This window comes from Ambystoma mexicanum, chromosome 5q (assembly GCF_040938575.1).
Source record: "Ambystoma mexicanum isolate Mex_15411 chromosome 5q, UKY_AmexF1_1, whole genome shotgun sequence".
NCBI classification, from domain to species: Eukaryota; Metazoa; Chordata; class Amphibia; order Caudata; family Ambystomatidae; genus Ambystoma; species Ambystoma mexicanum.
The window spans coordinates 1,073,794,570-1,073,816,819 of record NC_090933.1 but is presented as its reverse complement, the minus strand read 5'-3'; the positions used below and the strand labels follow the sequence as shown (position 1 = coordinate 1,073,816,819).

The following is a 22,250-nucleotide window of genomic DNA, read 5'->3' as shown; positions in this document are numbered from 1 at the left end:
ACCTGTTTTAAAGGCTTGTAACCTGTAGCAGTGGCCGTGTCACTTACACCCTGGATACCGTCTCTTCTGATGAAGGACTCAAAGCATGCCCTTGCAGCACCACAGGTATAGCCATTCAAAGATCCCAGTCACAAGACTGAGTATTTCAAAGATAAGGAATCTGCAGAGGATAGCTTTTCCATTATAAATATTGTTTTAGAGTCATTCTAAAAAAATGAAAGTTTGCAAACCTTTCTTTCAATTTCATCATCCAGCCTCTTCAATTCCATTTTTCGCTGATCCTGCTGGTACCTCAAGAATCGACGTCGTGCAGCATCTAGCAGTTGGAGTTCTTTTACTCGAAGTTCCCTTTTCACTCCAGCCAGCCTTTAGAGGGAAGCACAAGTCAAGAATAATAAGTATAATTTGAAAACAAATGTTCTTGAAGCAAGTGTACTTGGACAGACGGACTGTATTCCTTCCTGCACAACCTTATGAAATATTATTTGAACATTATAACAATGCTAATTGTCACAGAGACTTGAATAATTTCACAAACTCATGGAAAAAAGGTCAAGGGTTTATATTTAGGAATTTTGAGACGGCAAGTGGATCTGTCTAAGAGATGTCCCTGAATCGTCCCTCAATCTCCAGTGGGGCCCCTCCACCCAAGCCCAGGCTCCCATTATTCCGTAGTGGTGTGATATAGCTAGAGCCCAGTAACATCTACTGTCTTAGCTATCCTACTCTGGTGGCCGGGGCTTCAATGGCGTTGCCTTATCAAACTTGCTACCTCTAGGGTTTTTCTAAGAATTCCCTAATCTCCTGGTGTCGCACAATGTGGTAAATTATGTTCAGGATGGTGCCTTTTTCCCCACACACTCTTTCGCTCTTGCCTCCCCTTACTCCCTTCTCCCTCATTCCCCCTAATCTCTCTTCTTCTCCACCTTTGGTCTTCATGTGTCCTCCCTCTGTCTCCATCTATCCTGTCACTCCCTTCCATCACCACTCTCCCATACTCCCTCCTGTCTTTCTCTCCTTCTCTGCCCCTCTTTTTCTCATTCTACTTCCTTCTTTCTCTCTCTTGCTACACGGTCCCACCTCCTACTGTCTATAACATCCCTCCTCCTGTGTCTCTCAGGTATTCTCACGTTACTCTCTCTGTCTCTGAATTCTCCCTCCTCCTATTATCCTTCCCATCTCTGAGCTTCCCCTATACACCAGTCTCCTCTACCTTTCACTCTCACTTCCATCCGCTTTCAGTTTCTCAATCTTTGTCAAACCAGTCTCTACCCTCTACTCTGACAACCCTTTCTATCACTCCAACATACAATCTCACAATCACAACTTCAACCTTTTACACTCTTATAATCAATACCTTACCTGCAATTGCATCTAACAGATCCACAAAAATATTAGCACTCTGCTCCACCTTCCCACTTCCATCTGGTCTTTTGGGTCCAGTAACACACATCCTGACCTCACCCTAACACTGTTTACTCAGTCTCATAACTGCAGGCCTTTTAAACCCATGACATTTCAACCCATGAGCTTCTGGTTTCACCTGACTGTTCGGGCTAATCTCGCTTTTGGCTTTTCCCCGGGCAAGTTATCACAGTGTTCATATTTTAAAAATCGGTTACATCAATCCCCTTTTTGTTTGCGGGTTTCTGCGCAGTCATGTTGTTAGGGAGAATTCTCTGTAAAGGCTAATTTCCCAAACCTAGTGAGTCCCCCAGCAGCTTTGCTGGATTTTTGGGGTTTATTTTTTTCTCCTGCTAAGAGTGAGACTCTTTTTCCACCACTCTTAGGCATGATTTGAGAATGTCCTTTGACTGTGTAATGTGTTTCATGGGCTATGGGGTCTTTTACTCCATAGGGTTTCATGTGTTTTTGGTAAGTGTGTTACACAGCACCCTCAGTGCAGTAACACAGGGGTGTCATAGTGACGCCCAAACATAGACTCCATACCCTGGGACTGACTACTGTCTCCCAGAGCATGTAAAGTAACCATTGACTTTACTAGTCTTAAATTGTGAACAGAATCAGTACAAACCATCATATTGTGGAAGTACTGGTAGGGGTAATTAGATTGCCCCTGGGTCTGTTTTTCGAGGGGGCACTGAGCAGTCCTCCCTCGTCGAGTTTCTGGCTGGTGGCAGTGGTTACCACGCAAAATATTTCCTATGGGATTTTCCCATTCATTTTAAACGCACCACTTTTTTGGTGCAATGTTAAAGATACCGCCGGGTTATTTATTTAATATTTATTCCCCGGTTGGGTCTTTTTGCCAAGACTCGGTAAAAAATGGCGTTTGTGTTCGCCTCTGTAACTCCAACCCAAGTCGAGCCTTTTGTTCCACTTTAGGCAGGCTTCTGCACAGAAGCCTCCAAAAGTGGCGACATTCTGTCTGGGTCTACATGATGTGTAGGAGGGGGGATTAGGCACCCTGGACTGAGTTGCCTCGGCAACTCAAGTCGCACTCTTTTGTGATTGGCCCAGTGGAGAGCCGCCCAGCTCACCACTTAGCATGTTTGAGTGACAGCTAGGACTGATGAATGGGGGTTTTCTGCATAAAAGCAGGGGTTTGGGGACTGGAACTTCAGAAGTCGCCACAGGACCTAAAGAATCCGAAGAGGGAGAAGCTGAGCCGACCTGCAACAACGACACCACCGGTGGAGCCCTGCTGAACCGACTCACCACTTCCCAACGACAGAGAAGATCTTCCTGGAGAGTCTTCTTCCTTTGAACTGGTGGGATTAACCAGTTCGCCCTCTTTTTCGCCTTCCTGGATCGTCTCATGGTCGAATCGCCCATGCCAAGCACCCCTGGGGCCGGATAGCCACGCTTCACCACTACCGCGAATAAAAGGGTAGTACCTTTCAAGCGGGAAACTCCGCGGCTGGTTTCTTCCCTGGCAGTGCAACGACCTCCAGCTTTCCTCCAGGTCGAGATCTTCTCTTCCCCTGGACGAAGCACCGACTTGCACCTGCTGCCAGGAACAACTGCCCCCGCTGGAGCTTTCTCACCATTTCAGGTACTGTGTTCCACCTGGTCTCCCTTGCAACAGACTATTCAAGGTGTCCCGTAAATCCTTGACTCTCTATCCAGGGGTGACCTGGGACCTATTAACTAACTTTTCTGAACTCATCCAACTCCTTTTTGAACTATCTGCAAAGACTTTTAAAGTGTACCTCAACTGTGTGATCTTGGGCACATTCCCCTTGCTCTCTCCAAGAGTGGGCCTGGCCTATGAACTTTTTGCTCTACAGTAGACTCTGCCTTTCTTGACTTGCTGTGGTTCTTTTAAAAGTGTTGGTATTGTGTGCTTTCCTAATTCTGCCTTTTCCCTCCCATTTTAAATAATTATTGGAGTGCCATGTTGGTTAAACGCTCACCCCTGTATTGATAATAAGTGGTGTTCTTTTCCTAAGACTTGTCGAATAATTAATCAGGGAGGTGTATATATTTCTAGTGACTGTGTTTTGACATATTAGTGCCAGTGTATTTTTAAATAAACAATTATATACTTTTATACCCAAGCTCTGGTCAATGTTTGCTTGTGCTACTGTATTTTTTGTACCTAATGTGTATACTCTATATACTGCCTAACTCTTCTTGAGAGAAGTCTGACTGCTCAGCCACAGCTACCAGGTAAATCTGGGTGGTACAGACTGCTACCAATTGGGTTTACTGCCAACACCTGTAGTCTTAAACTTTTTGCAGTGCTCCCTAAGGGAACTGCACAGGTTTCTGCCTAACACATGTCACGCCTTGCCGCCCCTTTGCTCTGCGAGACTACCGTCGATTCTGCTATCTTTCTCCATTTGCTCGTTTTATTTAGTTGAGGCCCTATTGGAGTCTGGATCTTGCGGTCTTGAAAAGGCTAGAAAAGACAGGAAGGTATCGATTCATTGACAGTGGTACCCACAGTAGCAAACAAGGCACACTCTGTGTGTGATTCAGGGATGGAGTCCTCCTCTCCTCCACCTCCAACACCTATTCCTTGCATCTGGGGTAGGATCGGCTCTGGCATACACTTGGTAGGCAGTTTTCCACAGGTCAGAAGCATCCATTTCCCACTGACAGGGTCAAACCTATTGTAAAGACTGGAGGGAGGGTATCTGTATGTCTGCCCTCTATATGGCAGGGTAAAGGCACAGAAAACCCCAGCAAGGCTCTCAATTTGGTAGCAATGGCTGAACAGCCAGGCTTAAGCTTTCAGGAGGTGATGCAGGCAGGTTCTTATGTACTTTTTCCCCAACGCCCCCACAAAGGACTGTCCAAACACTATGTTAGGTGTGAACACAGCTTCTTTATATAAAATAAGGGTTCAGGAATATATACACATATACATAATAATTTGTACTTGGAATACTTATTCAAAGAAAGGCAAATATATACATTCTATGTGGTACCACACATTACTTAAATCCAGTAATAGATGCACTAATTGCAGACAGTTTTAAATAGGCATGTGGATTCTTAAGTGAGGTTTAATGGCATAGAAGAGGAAAGAAAGGATGGTTAGTGGTGAACAGTGGCAGAATACTTTCTTTTGGCTAGATAGATAATTCTGAGTGAGAATCCACCCCCCCCCCAACCTGGGCAGCCTGTAATGGAAAAGTTAGGGAGTAACCTATTCTGTCTTTTACAGCCCTTTATAATGGATGTGATTAATGCAACGGCCGAAAATGCTGACTTTTTTTTTTAAACCCTTTACACCACATATATATGCGGGGGGAGACCACCTGCAGCCCCACCCAGATTAATATTATATTCTATACCCCCTCCACATATATATGTGGTGTAAAGGGGGGGGAGAGGGAATCCGCATTTTCAGCCGTCGCAATTGTCAGGTTGACATTTTGGTACGATTCCAGTACAATAAAGTTCAATAACCTTGTGCTTTCTCTGAAAGGTTCTAGCACCCCAAAGTACCTGAGAGGTCACAGGAAAACTGGATCCAAGACGACTCTGGGACCCCTGGATGACTCCTGAGGCTATAAGATGCTCTTCCTCGTCACTGTACCTTTGGTGCCTTGGCAGGCAAAGTGGCAGAGTTTCTCGGTTTCACTTTGCGATTCCCTCTGAGGATGGGCACTCTTTGGAAGAAGGAGCCACTGAGATGCCGAGTCCGAGAATAAAAAGGAACCAAAGTCATTCTGAAGTGCAGCAGTTTTCCTCATCGCTGTGCTGCTCTCCTTTGGTCGACGATTTCTCTGACTGCAGAAGTCCTGTGAAGATGAAACTTACTGTGGGCTCCCTTAAAGACTTGCCAGGTTAGAGTAAGACATGTCAACGACTTCTGGCGGTGACGGGTGCATAGATCACTTGGTTTCAGAATATTGCGGTTTTCCGTCTTTCGGTTCTTTAGTGCTGCAGCCGCAACACCGACTTCTGGACGGCTTCTGGAGACCTGGACTTGACCACTGGAGTGTACTTTGGACCCTCACCAAGTCTGGACCCTCCGATGTCTTTGTTAGCTTCTGATGGTGGGAAACTCACCGACGGACCTTCCTCGGCATTCAGCGACTCTGGACTCTCTGGCAGGAAAAAGTTATCAGTGGTGATGGTGAGAAAGTCCCGTGAAATGTTCTTAGGCAGTTTGGAACTTTCGCAGCTCTGGGTATCCAGCAGAACTATGCCAGGGTACCCCCTCTTCTGGGCGGTAGACAGCAACGGCTCCCATCGGTCACAAAACGCACCTCCGGACCCTGGGTGATGTTAGAAATTCCATGTGTAATTTTCCCTCCAGTTGTGTACCCCCCAACTTTTTGCTTTGTTTAAACACCATAGACTGATTTTACCAGAGGGGCACAGCCTTCTGCTGCACTCTTCTGGGCTTTTTCGCTCACTTTGTTATGGGGAACTGACATGCCCTTAAAGACAGTCAGTACTGGGAGACTTTGTTTCCCTTAGTACTTGTCAATGTTGCAACTTTTCTGCAACATGTTGCAAGTGCACAAAGTACCTTACAGTACAGTGCACTTGGGTCTTACTGTCATTTCTAAAAGCCCTAGTTACTCTCACAGGATTTTTAGGAGAAGTGCAGATGTGCCTTGGACAGGGCTGGTGGCAGTTTATCTTTTTGTATATTTTTAACCCTTTCCTGCCAGGTAAACCGCGATTACAGCGTTTGACATGGTTAGGTGGCCTGGCTCCAAAATGCCCATTCCACGAGGTTCTTTGTCCTGTCCTTTGGCCATCTTGCCCCTTCACCTTCCCCAAGTCGAGCCGACCTGGGACAGTCCTTATTTGGGCATGCATTTTCCCGCGAAGCGCCAAGCTTTGGCAGGCTTCTGCATGCCTTGAGTGTGCGCCCCCAGGATGTGGGCTGGACCATCTAGTTCCAATACACATCCTGGGTGCCGTGAATGCCTGGGTCCACCGTGGTCCACGATTGGTCCATGTATGGTATGCCTGTATGTGAGCAGATCTCCCATTGGGTTCTCTTCATTTTGGCGCGAAGGAGATTTGGGATAAGAGAAGGTGCCAAACACCCATACCATGTCGATCTCTGGAGTTCTCACTGAACGAAGGATAGGATACAAGTACCCTGAAACTAAGAGGCCGAGTCGAGGAACCACTGGTGACCCGCTGGAAGGTTTGGCATCCTGTGCCCGCTGTAGTCCCGTGGGACCCCCCAGCATCTGCTCATCTTCGAAGGTCTGCGAAGACGGTTCGACACATTGGAATAGTGGGATCAACTATTCTCGGCACCTTCTTCAAAACCTGCAAGTAAGTCTTTTGTGAAGCGTCCCTGGGCTAACCAGTATGCTGACCAGCTTGTGCGAAACCTTTGCCCCGATATTGCAGCCGTTTCGAGGAGGCCGTTGAAACTTGGCATATCGCATGTTCAGCTTTCACGGCACTCTTGCACCGAATTTCGTACACTTGGCGTTCGCAGGTCTGGAGTAAAGTCAGTGCGCCCGAACCGGAGTATACGCGGTTACTGTGTCACCCAGCCGTGGTGACAAACTTTGCAAGGTCATTGCAGCTGTGGTGCTCTATGCCCTGAAGCCTGCTACGGCGGAACTGGCCTGATCCATCCACCCGGAGCGGAGAAATCGCCACTGTCCCGTTTGGGAATCAACGCTGTATCTACGATGTATCTTCGTCGCTGAAAGCCGCAGAGCCGCGAGATTGCCACATTTGAATCTGCAACTGAAGTGGACTCAACTGCCGAAGTTTGGTCCGTAGTGCGCCGGGGGTCGATGAGTAATTGCAACCCTTACTGGTGGCCCCTAGCGCATCCATCCATTATTACGCATTGATGGCCCGTGAGGGCCCCTCTCCTTTCCATTGCTAGTGCAAACTAGCGAACTATTCCTGAACTCTGGAACCGGCTCTACCCTGTTGGGGCGACCCTCCATGAATAGTGGGAACTTATTTTGCATCACCTCACCCACCTTCCTGAGCTGCTAGAGACCCTTGAAGAGACCCTGTTTTGCCCATCTGCATTACCGCATGCGCCAGCATTGCAAGTACATTTGAGTAATAGGCTCCACTCTTCTTAGAGATTGGACTGCCTTTCAGTTAGGACTGTGTTTGATACAGAAGGGACAGAAGACTATTTGCACTGCCCGTTTCATTCCCCTTTTAAGTTGTGGACCCATTTCGTGCATTAACCCTTAAGACCCCATTGGTCTTGTATATGCATATTGAAAGGATTGTGTTGGCTTAGAAGTATTACTGTGATTTTATTTGTGTGTTGAAACTCAAAGGCCTTGAAATAAATGTATTTGCATTTTTAATATATCTACACCTGACTGGGAGTGATTTGTAAGTGTTCTTTACTCTGTGTGCTCTTTGAGGTCTTTCAGTCACCCTCATCCCTCCTGAGACCTAGTCTTGACCGCCGCCAATGCTACCTTGATTTGTCTGGCTTGTCCAGAGGGTTACCCTGTTCCAAGAAACTAGGCTGGCCCTCTGAATCTCTGCCCACCAGGTCAGAGTTCAGAAATCCATCTTAACAGGTGACAAAAATGGACTTCTTTGACTCGGGCACTCCTCTTCAGGACTCACAAAGACCCCTTCTCTGGACGGCAGGCACACAGGACTGGCTTCCACTGCACTTCAGATGAAGAAGAGCAGTTCGCACGATGGTCCCGCGTAGCTCGGGGAGAGGTCCCCCTCTCAGGTCCTTGGGAGACACAGCAGCTTTCGGATTACAGTGAAGAATTTGTAGCAGCAGACTTCTCCTCCAGCTGGGATTCAAGGAACAGCTTCTTGCTTCAGCTTCTGAACAAATTGGTAAGTGAGAGGTCCCATATATAGACATCTGTTCCCCATTCACTGTGACTTAGCCAGGCCGATCAGGCTCACAGCATTCAGGCCATTCACTCCACCCACAACAAAGAATGTGGATTGGGGGAAGTACCCAGCCTTTCAGCATACTACACTGCATTCATGTCAATTTCAGTCAGGGCAGTCTCATTCATTGTGTCACACACACAGAAACCAGACACACACAACAGATAATGCGAGTTGACTCCCAACTCCATTCACACAGGTCCCACCCCTAGAGTGTACCTACACCACAAAGCCCCTGGGAAGGCTCCAGTCAGTCTGACAGTAGTTAGCCCCAGAGCCATATATGGTATTTCCACCCAACAGCCAGTCATGAGGAAAAGGGAACAACAGAGACATGTTTCAACCCAACAGCCATTCAGGAGGACGGGACAGATACAGGGCTTCCCAGGACTTTGGGAAACAAGGTAAAAGGCAATAGAAGCCAAGCGGCCACAGTGGCCATCTTGCTTTTGTGTAGGAATCCATCCATTCCTATGGCAGGGCCTGGATATCTGAAAAATGGAGGACACTCAGAGCCAGTGCTGAGTCAACATGCAGCTGCCACCAGCCTATACCCTGCTCTGTGGCCAACACAAAGGTGCCCAAAAACACACATTAGGGGCAAAAGGGTGTACCCCCACCCACCGGTGCCATAGGGGTATCTGATGGGTGTTGTTCATCAAAAGATAAAATGAAGAGCTGCACTGCCAGAGGTCCTTGCTGGACCTCAGTGGCAGAAAACATAAGGAACACACAGAGAATTGGCAGGACAAGGGCTAGGAGGCCCTGTACCTCCATAAGGCATTTCCAGCATGACACCCATGATCCTGTTGAACAAATTATGTACCTCTCGGTAATGTTCTCTCTGATGGATGGTGCTCGCACAGACTCCCCATCTATGAAACCCTATCCCCAGCACAGCTGTTCTTTGGGAATCTTTCTGCTACCAGGGGGCACAGCAGAGCTCTGCCTAATGCCTCTACAAGCCGGACATCACGCTGGGTGCCGGTATATATTGAGGTGCCGCACCCCGCGACCTCGGTTCCATCTTTTTCCCCTAGAACTCTGACACTGAGGGACCGCAGAACCATTGGTGTACTGGCTATCCAGCAAGAGGGGCAAACCGGAAGGGTAACGAGGAATCCGTGGGAGGAACATCCATCACAAAGAACATTAATGGCAAGTAATTTGATCTTCGAATGGATTTCTTCCTCCCATGGATTCTCTGAGGGGTCAGAAATGGGAGGCAGACACAAAGTGGTAATATTCTCAACATTAGCCATTTTATTAACAGAAAGGGGTTTGGATGAAGGCCTAACGTTGCCTATCCTAAAGCAAATATCCCTTCTTATGGAACTAAAACGAACACATGCTGACCTTGCGCCCAAACTAAATCTGACCCTCACAATAACATACACAATCAATAGGTGCAAAGTAAATATTTAAAATTCATGTAATATAAACGTGCAAAAACATTAACATAGAACTACAACCAAAACAATCCTTGGGTGCAGGCGTTGGCCTACAATATTTCTGGAAAATTGCTCAAAATGTTCTGTTTCAAGACCAGCCCCTTAAAGACAACGTTAATGTCTCTTTTACCCAATACATTCATCAGGATGGCAAAACACATGTCTCTTCCACAACATTGGTTGGAATATGGCAAAGGAAAGTCTTTCCTACTTTTCATCATAGTTAAACAAATGTCTTTTCTCCAATAGTGATTAAAGTATGGCAGAAGGCAAGTCTTTTCTAAGTCTCTGGTTGATAAAGGTTCAATTGAAACAACAACTTAATATGACAAAGTTTCTCTTCATCACACAAATTTAAAGTGGGTTTCAGGGTACACTCTCCTTACAGGAAACCTCTCAACTGAAACTCTTGATATCCTGGTTCACTCTCCAGCCAGGATAATCTCCCCTTTTGGCTCACACAGATCCCCTGGTGCACTCTCCTGCCAGGTATCTCTGTCCAAAAAGTTTCGCTAACTGATGCTGTTTTTGGGTTTTTATGTAACATTCACATTGTCCTTAGGTATCACACACTTGTACTTCTTCAACAGCACAACTATGTTGACTTCAGTCATTACTTGTAACAATTTCTCCCATACGGACATCCCATGTATGAGGGTTTGTTCAAGCTCTGGCAATCTTTATTTCAATCTCTCTTGGCAATACTTGTTCCAGGTTTCCCCCAGATGACATCTCATGTCAGGATAATTGTACAACTTTTGCCGCTTTGTTTCTCTTACAATGTCTTTTGGCTTAGCCAATGCTGGTTCCAGGTTTCCCCCAACTGATATACCATATTAGGAGAATTGTACCATGTTTACCTTATCTCTTCACTTCACTTCTATTTGGTCAGTATTCAAAATTCCTGTCCAAATAGTCTACAACGGGTTTGCACTTCCAGGGTCCCTTGGTCCTTCTGCAAGAGACTTTCGCGGGACCAGCTTCCCCATCTTGGCAGAATTTCGTTTGCTGCCTGCGTTGGTGTAAGGAAAAGGGGCTGTAAAACGGCATGAGGACTGTATTTGCGGGCTGAGACAGCCCGAGGACTACATTTCCCATGAATAAATTGGTTTTCTGTGTGCTGACGCATGTCCATGCTTGCGCACGCTGCATAAGCCCCTCCTCAGCCCGTACTGCCTGTTGGTGATTGTTGGCGTGGTAGGCATGGGCAGGAGGAGAACAGGTGTCAAGAGTTTTATGGACCTGGGCTCAGGTGGTGAGTAGGAGCATGGTGTAAGAATCTACAAACCCGGGCTCAGGCGGTGAGGAGGAGTGCTCCAGGAAGCCGGTGTCCCTCACTGAGGAGGCGGAGCAGATCACGGCGGTGTGACCGTCCAACCATGGAGAAACATTGCCTGCGGAGGAGCCGCCGATCCCCTCCAGGCCTTCATTAAGTGAAAGCTGGGAGTGTGGGAGTGTCTTTGTGATTTGGGAAGTTGGGGCAAGCGCAGTGTTTGTTCTCACACACATGCTACTTACCAGTACGCAGCAGAGATCTAAGACGCTGCGGAGCAGATCACGGCGGTGTGACCGTCCAATGCTGGAGAAACATTGCCTGCGGAGGAGCCGGCGAGCTCCTCCAGGCCTCCGTTAAGTGAAAGCTGGGAGTGTGGGAGTGTCTTTGTGATTTGGGAAGTCCTTAAATTGTGGGGCAAGCGCAGTGTTTGTTCTCACACATGTGCTACTTACAAGTACGCAGCAGAGATCTAGGACGCTGCATGATTAAGTGTCTTTACGTGTGTTCCACTGCAGTATATTTCAGGAACTCAAGCAGGGCGAGCTGCGGAAGCGGAATCTTGTTTTTGTGAACATTGAACGTTCTCTGCATTTTCAAGTATAAGAGCGAGGGAAGCTATATGTTGTTTTGTGGCTGCTTGCTCTTGTCCCATTCTACAGGAACGAAATATGTTGCTGCATGTTGCTCGCTCTACAAGCATTATATGAAAGTAACCTCCGCCAGGTGGTACGGCAGGAGGTTTTTCGAAGGACCAGTGGGGGTACCATACTGTTTGCAAGATATATGTATGTTGTCTTCTTGCTTCTGTCATTTCGATGTTGTGTGCTACAGCTGTTCTCAGGAGATTCCTGATAACACATTATGTGCTTATGTTAGTTGCTGGCTTAGGTATGAAAGGTGTTGAGATACAGGTTTTGAGGGCAATATCCTAATCAAGAAGGGTGTTAGCCCGTTTTCAGGAGTAGGGAAAGGAGATGTTTGCACTGTACTAGACTGTTTAGTGAGGCATGTTCTTCCATTGTGTTCCCCATACCTATCCAATTCAAGAGCCCTAAACCTCTTTCCAGTCATCCCAACACCCACTACCTATCCACAAGCTCTCCCTAACCCTCTTCACCCCAATGGCTGCCTCAAGGTTACCTGTGTATGCTAAACTCTGCAGCCCGTGCCAACCAAGGTGGGAGGGGTCAACTACTTTTGGCTTCCGTGGCTAGGAAGGAGTTGTGTGATACTCCAGGGGTGTGACAATCATTAACCCCTAATTGTGTGATATTAACGCCACCCAAGCCGGATGGAGCCCCCTCCACCCTTAACGGAGGTGCTGAAAGCACTACAGGAAATGCAGGCAGAATTGACTCAGTCACGGCAGGAGACCACTACCTTGAAGATGCAAGTTAGTGGGTTGATAGCTCAGGGTACACAGAATCAGGTAGAGGTGGCGGCGGCTTCGACGTCAGGCCTCTCTAGTCGAACCATTACAGCACCGGAGAAATTTGCCAGGGATCCTAGGAAGTTTTCCGCCTTTTTGACTCATGTAAACTACATTTCTTGTGCAAACCTACGGGATTTGAGTCCGCCCAAGCACGGATAACATTTGTTATTTCTTATGTTTCAGAGAATGCTGCAGCTTGGGCCATTCCTTTAATACAGAAAGATGATCCTATCTTATATGATTGGGCAGGATTCTCAGTGGCATTTGCACGTTTGTTTGATCGTCGTAATGTATCTTTGGCCCAGGATAAGGAGTTGTTACCTCTTAGGCAGGGTACTAAGGATTTGGTGACTTATGTGACACAATTTAATCGCTTAGCAGTAGAGACCACTTGGCCAGAACCGAAACAAGCAGTTTTGTATTACCAAGGATTGAGAGAGGAGTTGAAGGATGCGATAGCTCGTGTGGAACCCCAGACAGAGTCATGTAGTGCCTTCATTGATTTGGCTCTGCAGTTGGATCAGATTGAGTGAACACAAAGGAGAAAAGAGGAGGACTAACGGGGTGCCATTTGTAGGTCTCGACAGAAGTAGGGAGGTAGGGGGCGTTCAGGAGGCGATCAGGGGGTGCCCATGCAGATTGAAGTGTACAGGGACTTTTGTCAATGGAAGAGAAGCAAAAGAGAACAACTTGTGTCTATATATTAATAGTTACTCACCATAGTGACTAATGTACTCTTAGTCCATAGTCCCCTTTCCTCCATACTGTATGGGCGTCCCTCATGAGGGACAGGAGACAGAACCTTTTTCACCAGAAAAAGCTTCTTTCCCTTTAAATTTAGAGGTCTGTGGGGCGCGGTCCTGGGAGCATGCGCTCGCTTGACTCTGCCCACCAGCGCCACTCCTCAGTCCCCATTGATGCGTTGACAATATTCAGAATTGCCTAATGACACCAGTATAATTAGGTGGGAAGATGGTGGGATGTATGGAGGAAAGGGGACAATGGACTAAGAGTACGTTAGTCACTACGGTGAGAAACTATTAATTACTCTTACATCCCGTCCCCTTTCCTCCATGCTGTATGGGCGATTACAACTGAATGTAGCCGCAGGGTGGAGAGGAGATCCTGTTTAAGAAAACAGGTTTCCTAGAAACGCCTGCCCGAAAGCTGTGTCTGACCTAGAGACAGGGTCCAAATAGTAGTGCTTACCGAAGACAAAGGGGTGGCCCAGGTAGCCGCCCTGCTGATGATCTGCCACGGCACATGCCTTTGGAATGCGATGGCCGTGGCCTTGACTCTGATCGCATGGGCATGCAAGTTAGCTGGCACCGGCTTGTGCTGCCCCTAATAAGCCTCCTTGATGGCCGCGACCATTCACCTTGCTATGGAAGCCTTAGAAGCGTGATAACCGGGCCTTGACGCACTGAAAGTGACCGACAGGGCGTCTGACTTCCGGAAGTCCTTGGTCCTGTCTAGGTAGTAATTCAGCGCGCATCTGATGTCCAGACAGTGCAAGACCCTCTGTGGCTCATCCTTGGGGTCGGCAAAGAACGTGGGCAAGACAATCTCCTTGTTGAGATGGAAGGAGGAGAAACGCAGGGTGCATTTGCAGGACCACCTTGTCCTTGTGAAAAGAGGTGTAGGGCTCTGATGCCACCAGAGCCCGACTCTCGCTGACTCTGCGAGCACAGGTGATGCCCACGAGAAGGGTTGTCTTTATGGTGACCAGCCTGATGTCTGTGGACGCCAGTGGCTGGAAAGGTTTGTGTGTCAAGGCGCCCAACACGACTTTGAGGTCCCACGCAGGGTGTGGTTTCTTTATAGGTGGGTAGAGTCTGTGGAGGCCCGCCAGATGTTGTTTGACCACCGAGTTGGAAGAGAAGAGGCCCTTCTCCAAATTCCTGTAAGCCCCTATGGCTGCCAGATAGGTGCGGCATGTGTCCACCTGTATGTCAGAGTGGGCGAGGTGTGCTGAGAAGGAGAGCATGTCGTCCAAGGTGCACCTAAGAGAGTCGATCCCCTTATAGTCGGCCCAATGACAGAATCTAGACCATTTACTCCTTTATTGGATCCTAGTAGCCTTGCTTCTAGCACCCTGATTGATCTCCAAGTTAACTTGAGAGAGGTTCAAGTGTTTCAACGTGACCTGCTCAGGTACCACGCTGCGAGGGCACGTTTTTGAGAATCCTTTGAGCAGATGACAAGTTGTTGTAAACTACAAGTATAATATATTGCAAACGAAGAACGAATCGTATGAATTGCAATAGGAAGCCAATATTGAATCTTGCTGAAGAGTGTGAAAACAAAGTAGTGAAGTAAAGAGCACCACAAGGTAAAATGTATGTGAAGTACATATGATGACAGAGTCAAGAGACTGGCCAAGAGGTATATGAAAAGAATACATTGTGGTAAAGTCCAGAGATTAATGAAGAGGAGAACACACTGTGGAAAAGCCAAGAGGCTGGCAAGGAAAAGCCAAGTGAGCGTGAACCAGCACATAGGTACAGACACAAAAGAATGCGTGGGTAAGAAAGCCCAGGGTTACATGTTGCATGACCTGTAATGGGTGGACCGTGCGGTCTGACAACTGCACCTAGACCAGGGGTATCCTATCTGTGAAAGCCAAAGAAATCTACAGAGAACCAATCCAAGTGTATTAAAGACTGCTCAAGTGAAAGAGAAGTAAGTAATCTGTATAAACTGTTAAGAACCATGAGGAGTGTAAAGTTGACCAGGAGCTGGTTTCGAATATTGAGAGACTGAACTTAAGTACAAGTTGGCAAGCTGAACCAGTTGTAGTCTCGGGGAAGGGAAACCTAAGACCTTGTGAACTTTGTTGTTGTCTTGAGGAAGGGAACCTCAAGATCCTTTGTTGGAATTGTGTTGTCTTCTTGGGGAAGGCAATCCTGAGACATTGTCGAACTATTTAGAACTTGGGGAAGGAGAGCTGGAGAGTAAGCCAAGAGCTGGAAAAAGCGCAGAACTTTGTTTGGAACATTATTTATATTATTGCGGCCATCCCTACACATTGTTTAGCTATAGGTGTGAGGGCAAGTATAGGTTTTGGACACAGACAGACTTAAGTTGAACTTACTGACTCAGACTATCCTTAGTTTCTTTAGGCACGGAAAACCCACCTTAGCATAGGCCTTCAACCATCCTGACATTTAAGTTAATATTCCATTTGTGTTTGAACTTTGAATCTGTTGTCTGTGTCTAGCCTCATGATGCCTTCACAGGGCACAGTTGTTTTCATTACTGGTAGAGGGATGAGAGCCTCATTTACAATGATGAAATTAACTTTTTCGAGATAGGGTCCACTATATTAGTAATGACATCAATTGAACATTGAGGCGTCGTCACCTCTTTACCCAATGCTGCGGTAACAAATGGCCTCTTCAGAACTGAATTGACAACTGTTCTCATTGTCTGTTCATTCAAGGAATTTAATCGGCAGGTGTTTAGTCTTCTGAATAGGTTGACCACCCCTTTTTTTCCAGGTTTTTATGTGATTTATTCCCAAACACAAATTATTGCTATTAGCAGTTGTTTCAATCGCTACCAACTTCTTTGGAGCCGATCCAAGACCATCCTTTATGGGCAGGTCATCATGAATTACAGATGTTATAGGCATAGGTAAAGTTAAATCAAATTCTCTGTTGTAATTTGTAAGGAGTGTGGACGGAAAGAGCTTGAGTTTATTGTGGCTGTTTCATCTGCAACCAATACTATCTTATGTGAGTCATATTTTCTTGTATAATATAATTGGGGATTTGAGTCAACACTTTATTCTTAACTCAGCTAGTTTGATTATGGACAGCTGGAGACAGACAAATAGAGTCCTCCTGATGAGATTCAGCGATATTTAGCGAAGGTGTTTTATCTTATTTTTGGTTAAGGAGGAGTTCTTTTATAACTTGGGCTTTACATTTCTCAAACTTAAAATGAAGGGATTCTAACATGGCAGAGTTAATTTCAGTTCCTGTCTTAATTCCTTCATAGAGGGAGACCAGTACAAAGAGAACTTGGTTGATCTTTGTCAAAATATCATCTTGGCTGGCGTCCCGTCTATTGTCCAAACTCCATGGCTTTCTTTCCATCTTTAATCGATAGCTAGGAAACCGTCCATGTGCTCCACCGCCATGGATATGCACTCCCAGAGAGTGTATGAAAATTTCGCTAAGGCACATGTGGAGTTGGCCGTCTTCAGGGCCATACTCCCAGCTGAAAATACCCATTGTGCCCATCCATCCACACGCTTGTCGTCCCTATCCTGAGGGATAGTAGGGTATGCTGCCTTGTTTGATGTAGCCGTGGCTGCCTGGACCACTAGATTCTCCGGAGTGGCGTGCTTGGACAGGTAGCCGGGGTCGCTACTGGAAGGGCAGTATTTTCTTGTGAGAGATTTGTCCACCGCAGGATTGGTGTCCGGGGTTTCCCAATTCTTGGCCACCCTATTTTGTAGAGCCACAAGGAAAGGTAGAATCGGATCTGTAGGTAGACATTGGTCCAGAATATCCATTAAGTCATCTTGAACAAATTGTACCAGAGGTCTAGCCCAGCCTAGGTATTCCACAACCTTGGACATTAGGTGACGGTATCAGGAGTCGGCGTGCTCTCCAGGTTCTGGCCTACCAAATTCCAATTCAGGAGAGTTATCAATGCCACTGGCATTATGTAGAGTATCACACAGATTCTCCATCTTGTTCCCTTCTGAAATGAGGGACTCCGGCACATTTGGAGTTCCAAATTGAAGCCCAAAAGGGGCATCCTCACCATCAGACCTATCTTCTTCTTCAAAGATGGAAGAAAGGGATTTGAAATACTCCTTCCTTGGCAAAGGGGTGGAGGATTTCTCAGGAACACTCACAGGTGTTGTAAGCTTAAAAGAAGACTTTGATTTAGCCTTCTTATGAGTTTCCTCATGATTTGCTGAGCTGGTATGACCGGTACTTTTGGCGCCGATGGCGCCGGTGTCAATAGCGCGATGGCCTGGATAGTGTTGACAAATCGACGGTCCCCTTTGAAGATTTTGGCTTCGATGGTTTTCGATGAGTATCCCTTCGAACAGCTGGGCTTGAGGGCGCGCGAGTGCCGAGTCGAGACCGCTCTCTGCCGGCTTCGATATAAGGCACGTATGGATGCTTACCCTGCCTCTCAAATATTTTCAGCATTTCTATGCGGAATGCCTCGCACTATGCAGATGACTACTGTTTGGTAGGGCACTTTACTCTCTCTGAGTTTTCGCCTGACGAGGATGAAGAGGAGGGCGACCGATGGTACCTCCTTTTCGATCATTTTGTCGAGGACGAAGGAGAGCGTGAGCCACTACGGGACCTTGATCGTTTTTTCTCTCTCTTGCGTTAGGGAGAACAATCTCTCGACTCAGCGATTGAGGCACGATCGGGTTTGGTCTTACGAGGTTTGGACTGCTTTCCTACCTGTAACTTCCCTTGTCATTCTCGCTGGGCTTTTCCTGTCATAGACTGACATTTTGAGCAGGAATCGGTGTCATGGCCTTCCCCCAAGCACCACAGGCAAGAATAATGTGGATCCGTGATCGCCATTTTTGAGTCACACTCCTTGCACTTCTTAAAACCAGTGCGAGGTGTCGGAGTGGAGGACAAAGACATCGTTATCGAGGATTTTCACAATTTTTTCGAAACTGCGTAGTCAAATAACTAACGAGGCGCCCTCTGCCTCGGACATCTAACTCTACGCCATCAACGCAGGGCGCCCTCTGCCGAAAAAGATTTCCAAAGCAGCCGAAGCTGGACATGATTATCAAAGATGAGGAATACGTTGGAGGACACAATCCATACCAAGTATACCGCTTCTCTCCTTGTGGAGTCACCACTCTCCCCTGACAGCCATCTCCTTCCATGTGACCCTCCCTCAGAATACTACCCCCAATATCAGGATCAGGTAGCGGCTGCCTTCCCCATTCAACATGGGAGGAGACTTTAGGCTGGGGATCAGTGATGACGCTGCAGGATTCATCACAGTGACCACCGTCACCTGGGTTCCAAGGTTGGCAATACAACGTGCCTCTCAGCAAGGTGTCTAGCACGCAGCACCACACGAGATCCTGAGCTACCTGGTCCGAGACCTGAAGAGAGTCCGACATGTGGCCCTGGAAATGCAACCATTGGCAATGGAGAAGCCACTGAAGCGATCTCATGCACAGCCTCGCTGTGAATGCAGGAAGCCATAAGGCCCAGAAGGCGCAAGAAAGCTGAGGCACAGACTCCTTCCTGGGATTGGAGGACATCGACCATCCGAAAGATGTTCGCCCCACGATCCTCAGGCAGGAAAGCCCGGCCCAAGAAAGTGTCCAAGACTGGCCCGATGAATCAGGGAGACTGGGATGGTGAAACCGGAAAGTGTCCAAGACTGGCCCGATGAATCAGAGAGACTGGGATGGTGAAACCGGAGACTTTTCGAAGTTCAGGAAAAAACCCAAGTTGTGCAAAAGAGTGAAGAGCAGGTTCTCTAACACTAGCTCTGGGGCGCGAGCTCAGACGAGCCAGTTGTACAAGTAGAGAAAGACATGAATGCCTTCCCTACTGAGGCGAGACACTACTACAACCAGCAGCTTGGTGAAAACGCTGGGAGCTGAGGAAAGACTGACCGGCAGGAACTTGAACTGGTAATGGTGTTGGCCAACTATGAACCTCAGGTACTTCCTGTGTTTCCGATGGATCAGCGAATGGAAGTCTCCACTGGCTCCAGGGAAACCAACCAGTCCTGCAGATCAAGGGCTCCAGTAACCATCTTGAACCTGTCATTGCGTAGGAACAAGTTCAGCAGCCTGAGATGCAGTATAGGGCACAAGCCTCCATCCTTCTTCGGCACCAGAAAATAGGTAGAGCACCACCCCCTTCCCCGTTCTGAGCATGGAACCATCTCGATCGTGCTTTTCGCCAGAAGCGGACAGACCTCCCTCAGGAGGACGGGGTCCAGAGACAAGGGGGTAGTTAGAGGCCCATGGTCCGGGGGTGCTGTAGAAATGTGACACAATAACGCTGTTAGGTAACCTGTAATGCGCAAGCGTAGTACTTGGTACTTGACTATTCTGTTTTGAACAAGGAACCACCCCCCCGGAGACTTGTGTCAAAACATGCCACTGAGGCTTGGCGCCCTGGGGTGCAGCGGCCACGGCAACGCCACCCCTCTGGGCACCACTTCCTTTACACCTCGGGAAGAGTCTGCCTCTTCCCGGAGCAGACTGACCACAGCCTCTCTGGGCAAAGGCGGGGAAAAGGTAAAAATCCCTGCCTGAGAAGACAGTTGTCAGGATGGCTGTTGCACGGCAAGCCCCAAGGACTTAGCTGTCGAATTTGACAACTGAACCTTCTGGAGAGCGTTGTCAGCCTTGGTACCAAAAAGGTTATTGTTGTTGAAGGGAATGTCCGAGAATCTGGCTTGGATGTCGGCTGAGGATGTCAGGGCTTGCAGCCAGGAGTGGCGCCTGACAACTGTGCTGGTGGCCATGGCCCTACCCACACAGTCTGCTGTGTCCTGCCCTGATTGCAGCAAATGGCATGATGACTCCTTTCCATTTGAGACCAGGGAATGGAAACCGTCCAGTGTCTCCCCATCCAGGACATGCTCGGCCGCATTGAGCACCGCTATTTAAGGGACGAAGGAAAGCTTTGCCATGGTGCAGGAGGCATTCACGGCCTGCAATCTCAGACTGCCTGAAGTGAAAACACTCTTTCCACATGCATCAAACCTCTTACTCCCCACCCGTCCGGTGGAAGGGATAGGAAGATAGAGGTCTTCAGGCTAGCCATAGCAGCCTGGACCACCAAGCTCTCAGATGAAGCATGAGTTGAGAGAAAGCCCAGGTCTGACGGAGCTGGACAGTGTTTCTTTGTCATGTCTCTGTACACAGTCGGAACAGAGGCAGGCTTTCCCCATGCCTATAGTACAGGTGCTTCCACCGCCACATTGAAGGGCAGGAGCATCTCTTTTTTTGGGCGACTCGCCCAGAATGTCACAAAGTTCATATTGTACTATGGACCAGGATGAAGCAGACCATCCCAGAGTACTGGCCCCTTTAGCCATCAAGCGCTGGAATGCAGCATGGGTCTCTCCTGGTGTCAGAGCCGGCAAGAAATCCATCTCATGGGAGGTGTTGAGGCCGCTGGTTCCTTGCAGGTCCTCAGCGAGTGCCAGCACATCCTCACCTTCCCTGTAAAAATTCTCCGGAAAATCCCTCACTTCTCTAGAGCCCAGACGTTGCAGCCAAAAAGGGACCGGGTCAGCATCATCATCATAGATGCGGTACATCTTTGATATAAAAGCATCCATAGAGAGTGTGGCGTGTTCTGCGGAGCCGTGGTGTCCACCACCCAGTGACGATGCTGGCATCGAGGGTGTGCGCCCGAAGGCAGAGCCGGTCGGAATTGAGTTACCTCAGCTTATTCTGGCCCATGCCAAAGCTGTTACACATGCAGAAGGGGTCCCCTGAGGGCAACCTGCTAGTTGCAACAGATGCAGTGGGACCCTGCAGCGCCAAAGCTGTCTGGGACATGGGCCTCGAAATCAGAGCTGTTGGCGCCTTGTCGAAAATGTCCAACATCTTCATGTGGAAAACACTCCCATTCCTCCAGCGTGGAGGAGTGGGTCGGAAAACGTACATTGTTTGGCCGCCCAGGCGAATCGCTGGAGCAGTGGCTCTTCTTCTTTGAAATGGAAGACAAATGCTGGAGCGACTTGGAGGGCGATCGATCTTTCTCTTCTTCTCGTTCTTTTCCTTGGGTGGAGCCACTCGTTCTTTGGAGCGCCGACCTGCACCAAGATCACAGAGCCTCACCAGTTGCCTTTTGGACAAAGGTGAATATCTTCACCACCCTTTCCCAGAAGGCCTTCGGGTGAATGAACTGGCATGACCCGCAGTCCTTGGTGCAGTGTTCCACAGTCAAGCAGTATGAACAGATCTGGTGCAGATCCGAGACCGACATTTGCCAGCTGCAATGGGCACTGTAAGAAACCAGTGGGTGTCTCATCCGCTGGTCACTGGGGATCTCTCTCCCTCTCTCAGGTAGCCAGGGCACACCCATCACCTTTGGATCCAGACCCTGGGGGTGGACCAGTGCGGGAGGATCACCCAGGTGAGAGGTCTTCGGGGATGTGAGTGAGGCAGCCGATGGTGAGACGCAGTATTCCCCCCCATTTTGTTTATCCAACCCATCCTGTGTTTTAGCTGCAAGGTCCCAACCCCCACCCTTTTTACACAAACACTGGGCCGAGGAAGAGGGTGACAGAGTACCAACATTACCTTTCACACATCGTCCTAGACATGTCCTGCTAATTGGCTGAGGCAAAGTCAGGAACTTGATTTGAAGTGCATACACCTGATACCAATTCGTTCTCCTCACACGAATAAAAGACAGAACCCAAAGACACACTGAGCAAGGCGGAACACAAGTACAGGCAGGGCTTCCGAAAACGAAGGCAAACCTACTGGAGCAGATCGACAGACCAAGGGACGAGAGCAGCGGGTCGAAAACCCAAAGAGTTCCCTACTGGAGGTTATTGCCTCCGACAAGCTGCAAGAGACACAGGGAGAAGGCCAAATCCCACAAGTGAAGACTGCATTGTGTTTCAATAACGCCAGCGACCCTTAAGGGTGAATGGCAGGGATGGGGAGGTGAGTCCAAGGCTGTAGTACTAACCTTGACTCGTAAATGGGAATTGCAAATCCAAGAAAGAGACGCTCACAGCCGGTGGAGTTGTCAAGCAACCTGAAAGACGGTGTGTGTTAAGTTTGAAATAGCAACATTATATC

At 48.1% G+C, this 22,250-nt stretch overlaps 1 protein-coding gene across 2 annotated transcripts in view; it reads right to left on the bottom strand.

Annotated features, from left to right (window-relative positions):
• TBC1D31 (TBC1 domain family member 31) overlaps positions 1-22,250 on the bottom strand; it is a 1,687,314-nt gene that overhangs the window by 427,463 nt on the left and 1,237,601 nt on the right. For both annotated transcript variants that reach the window (XM_069621570.1, XM_069621571.1), the window contains exon 16: positions 231-366. In XM_069621570.1, coding sequence (XP_069477671.1) covers positions 231-366 — 136 coding nt within the window. The remainder of the gene's footprint in view (positions 1-230; positions 367-22,250) is intronic.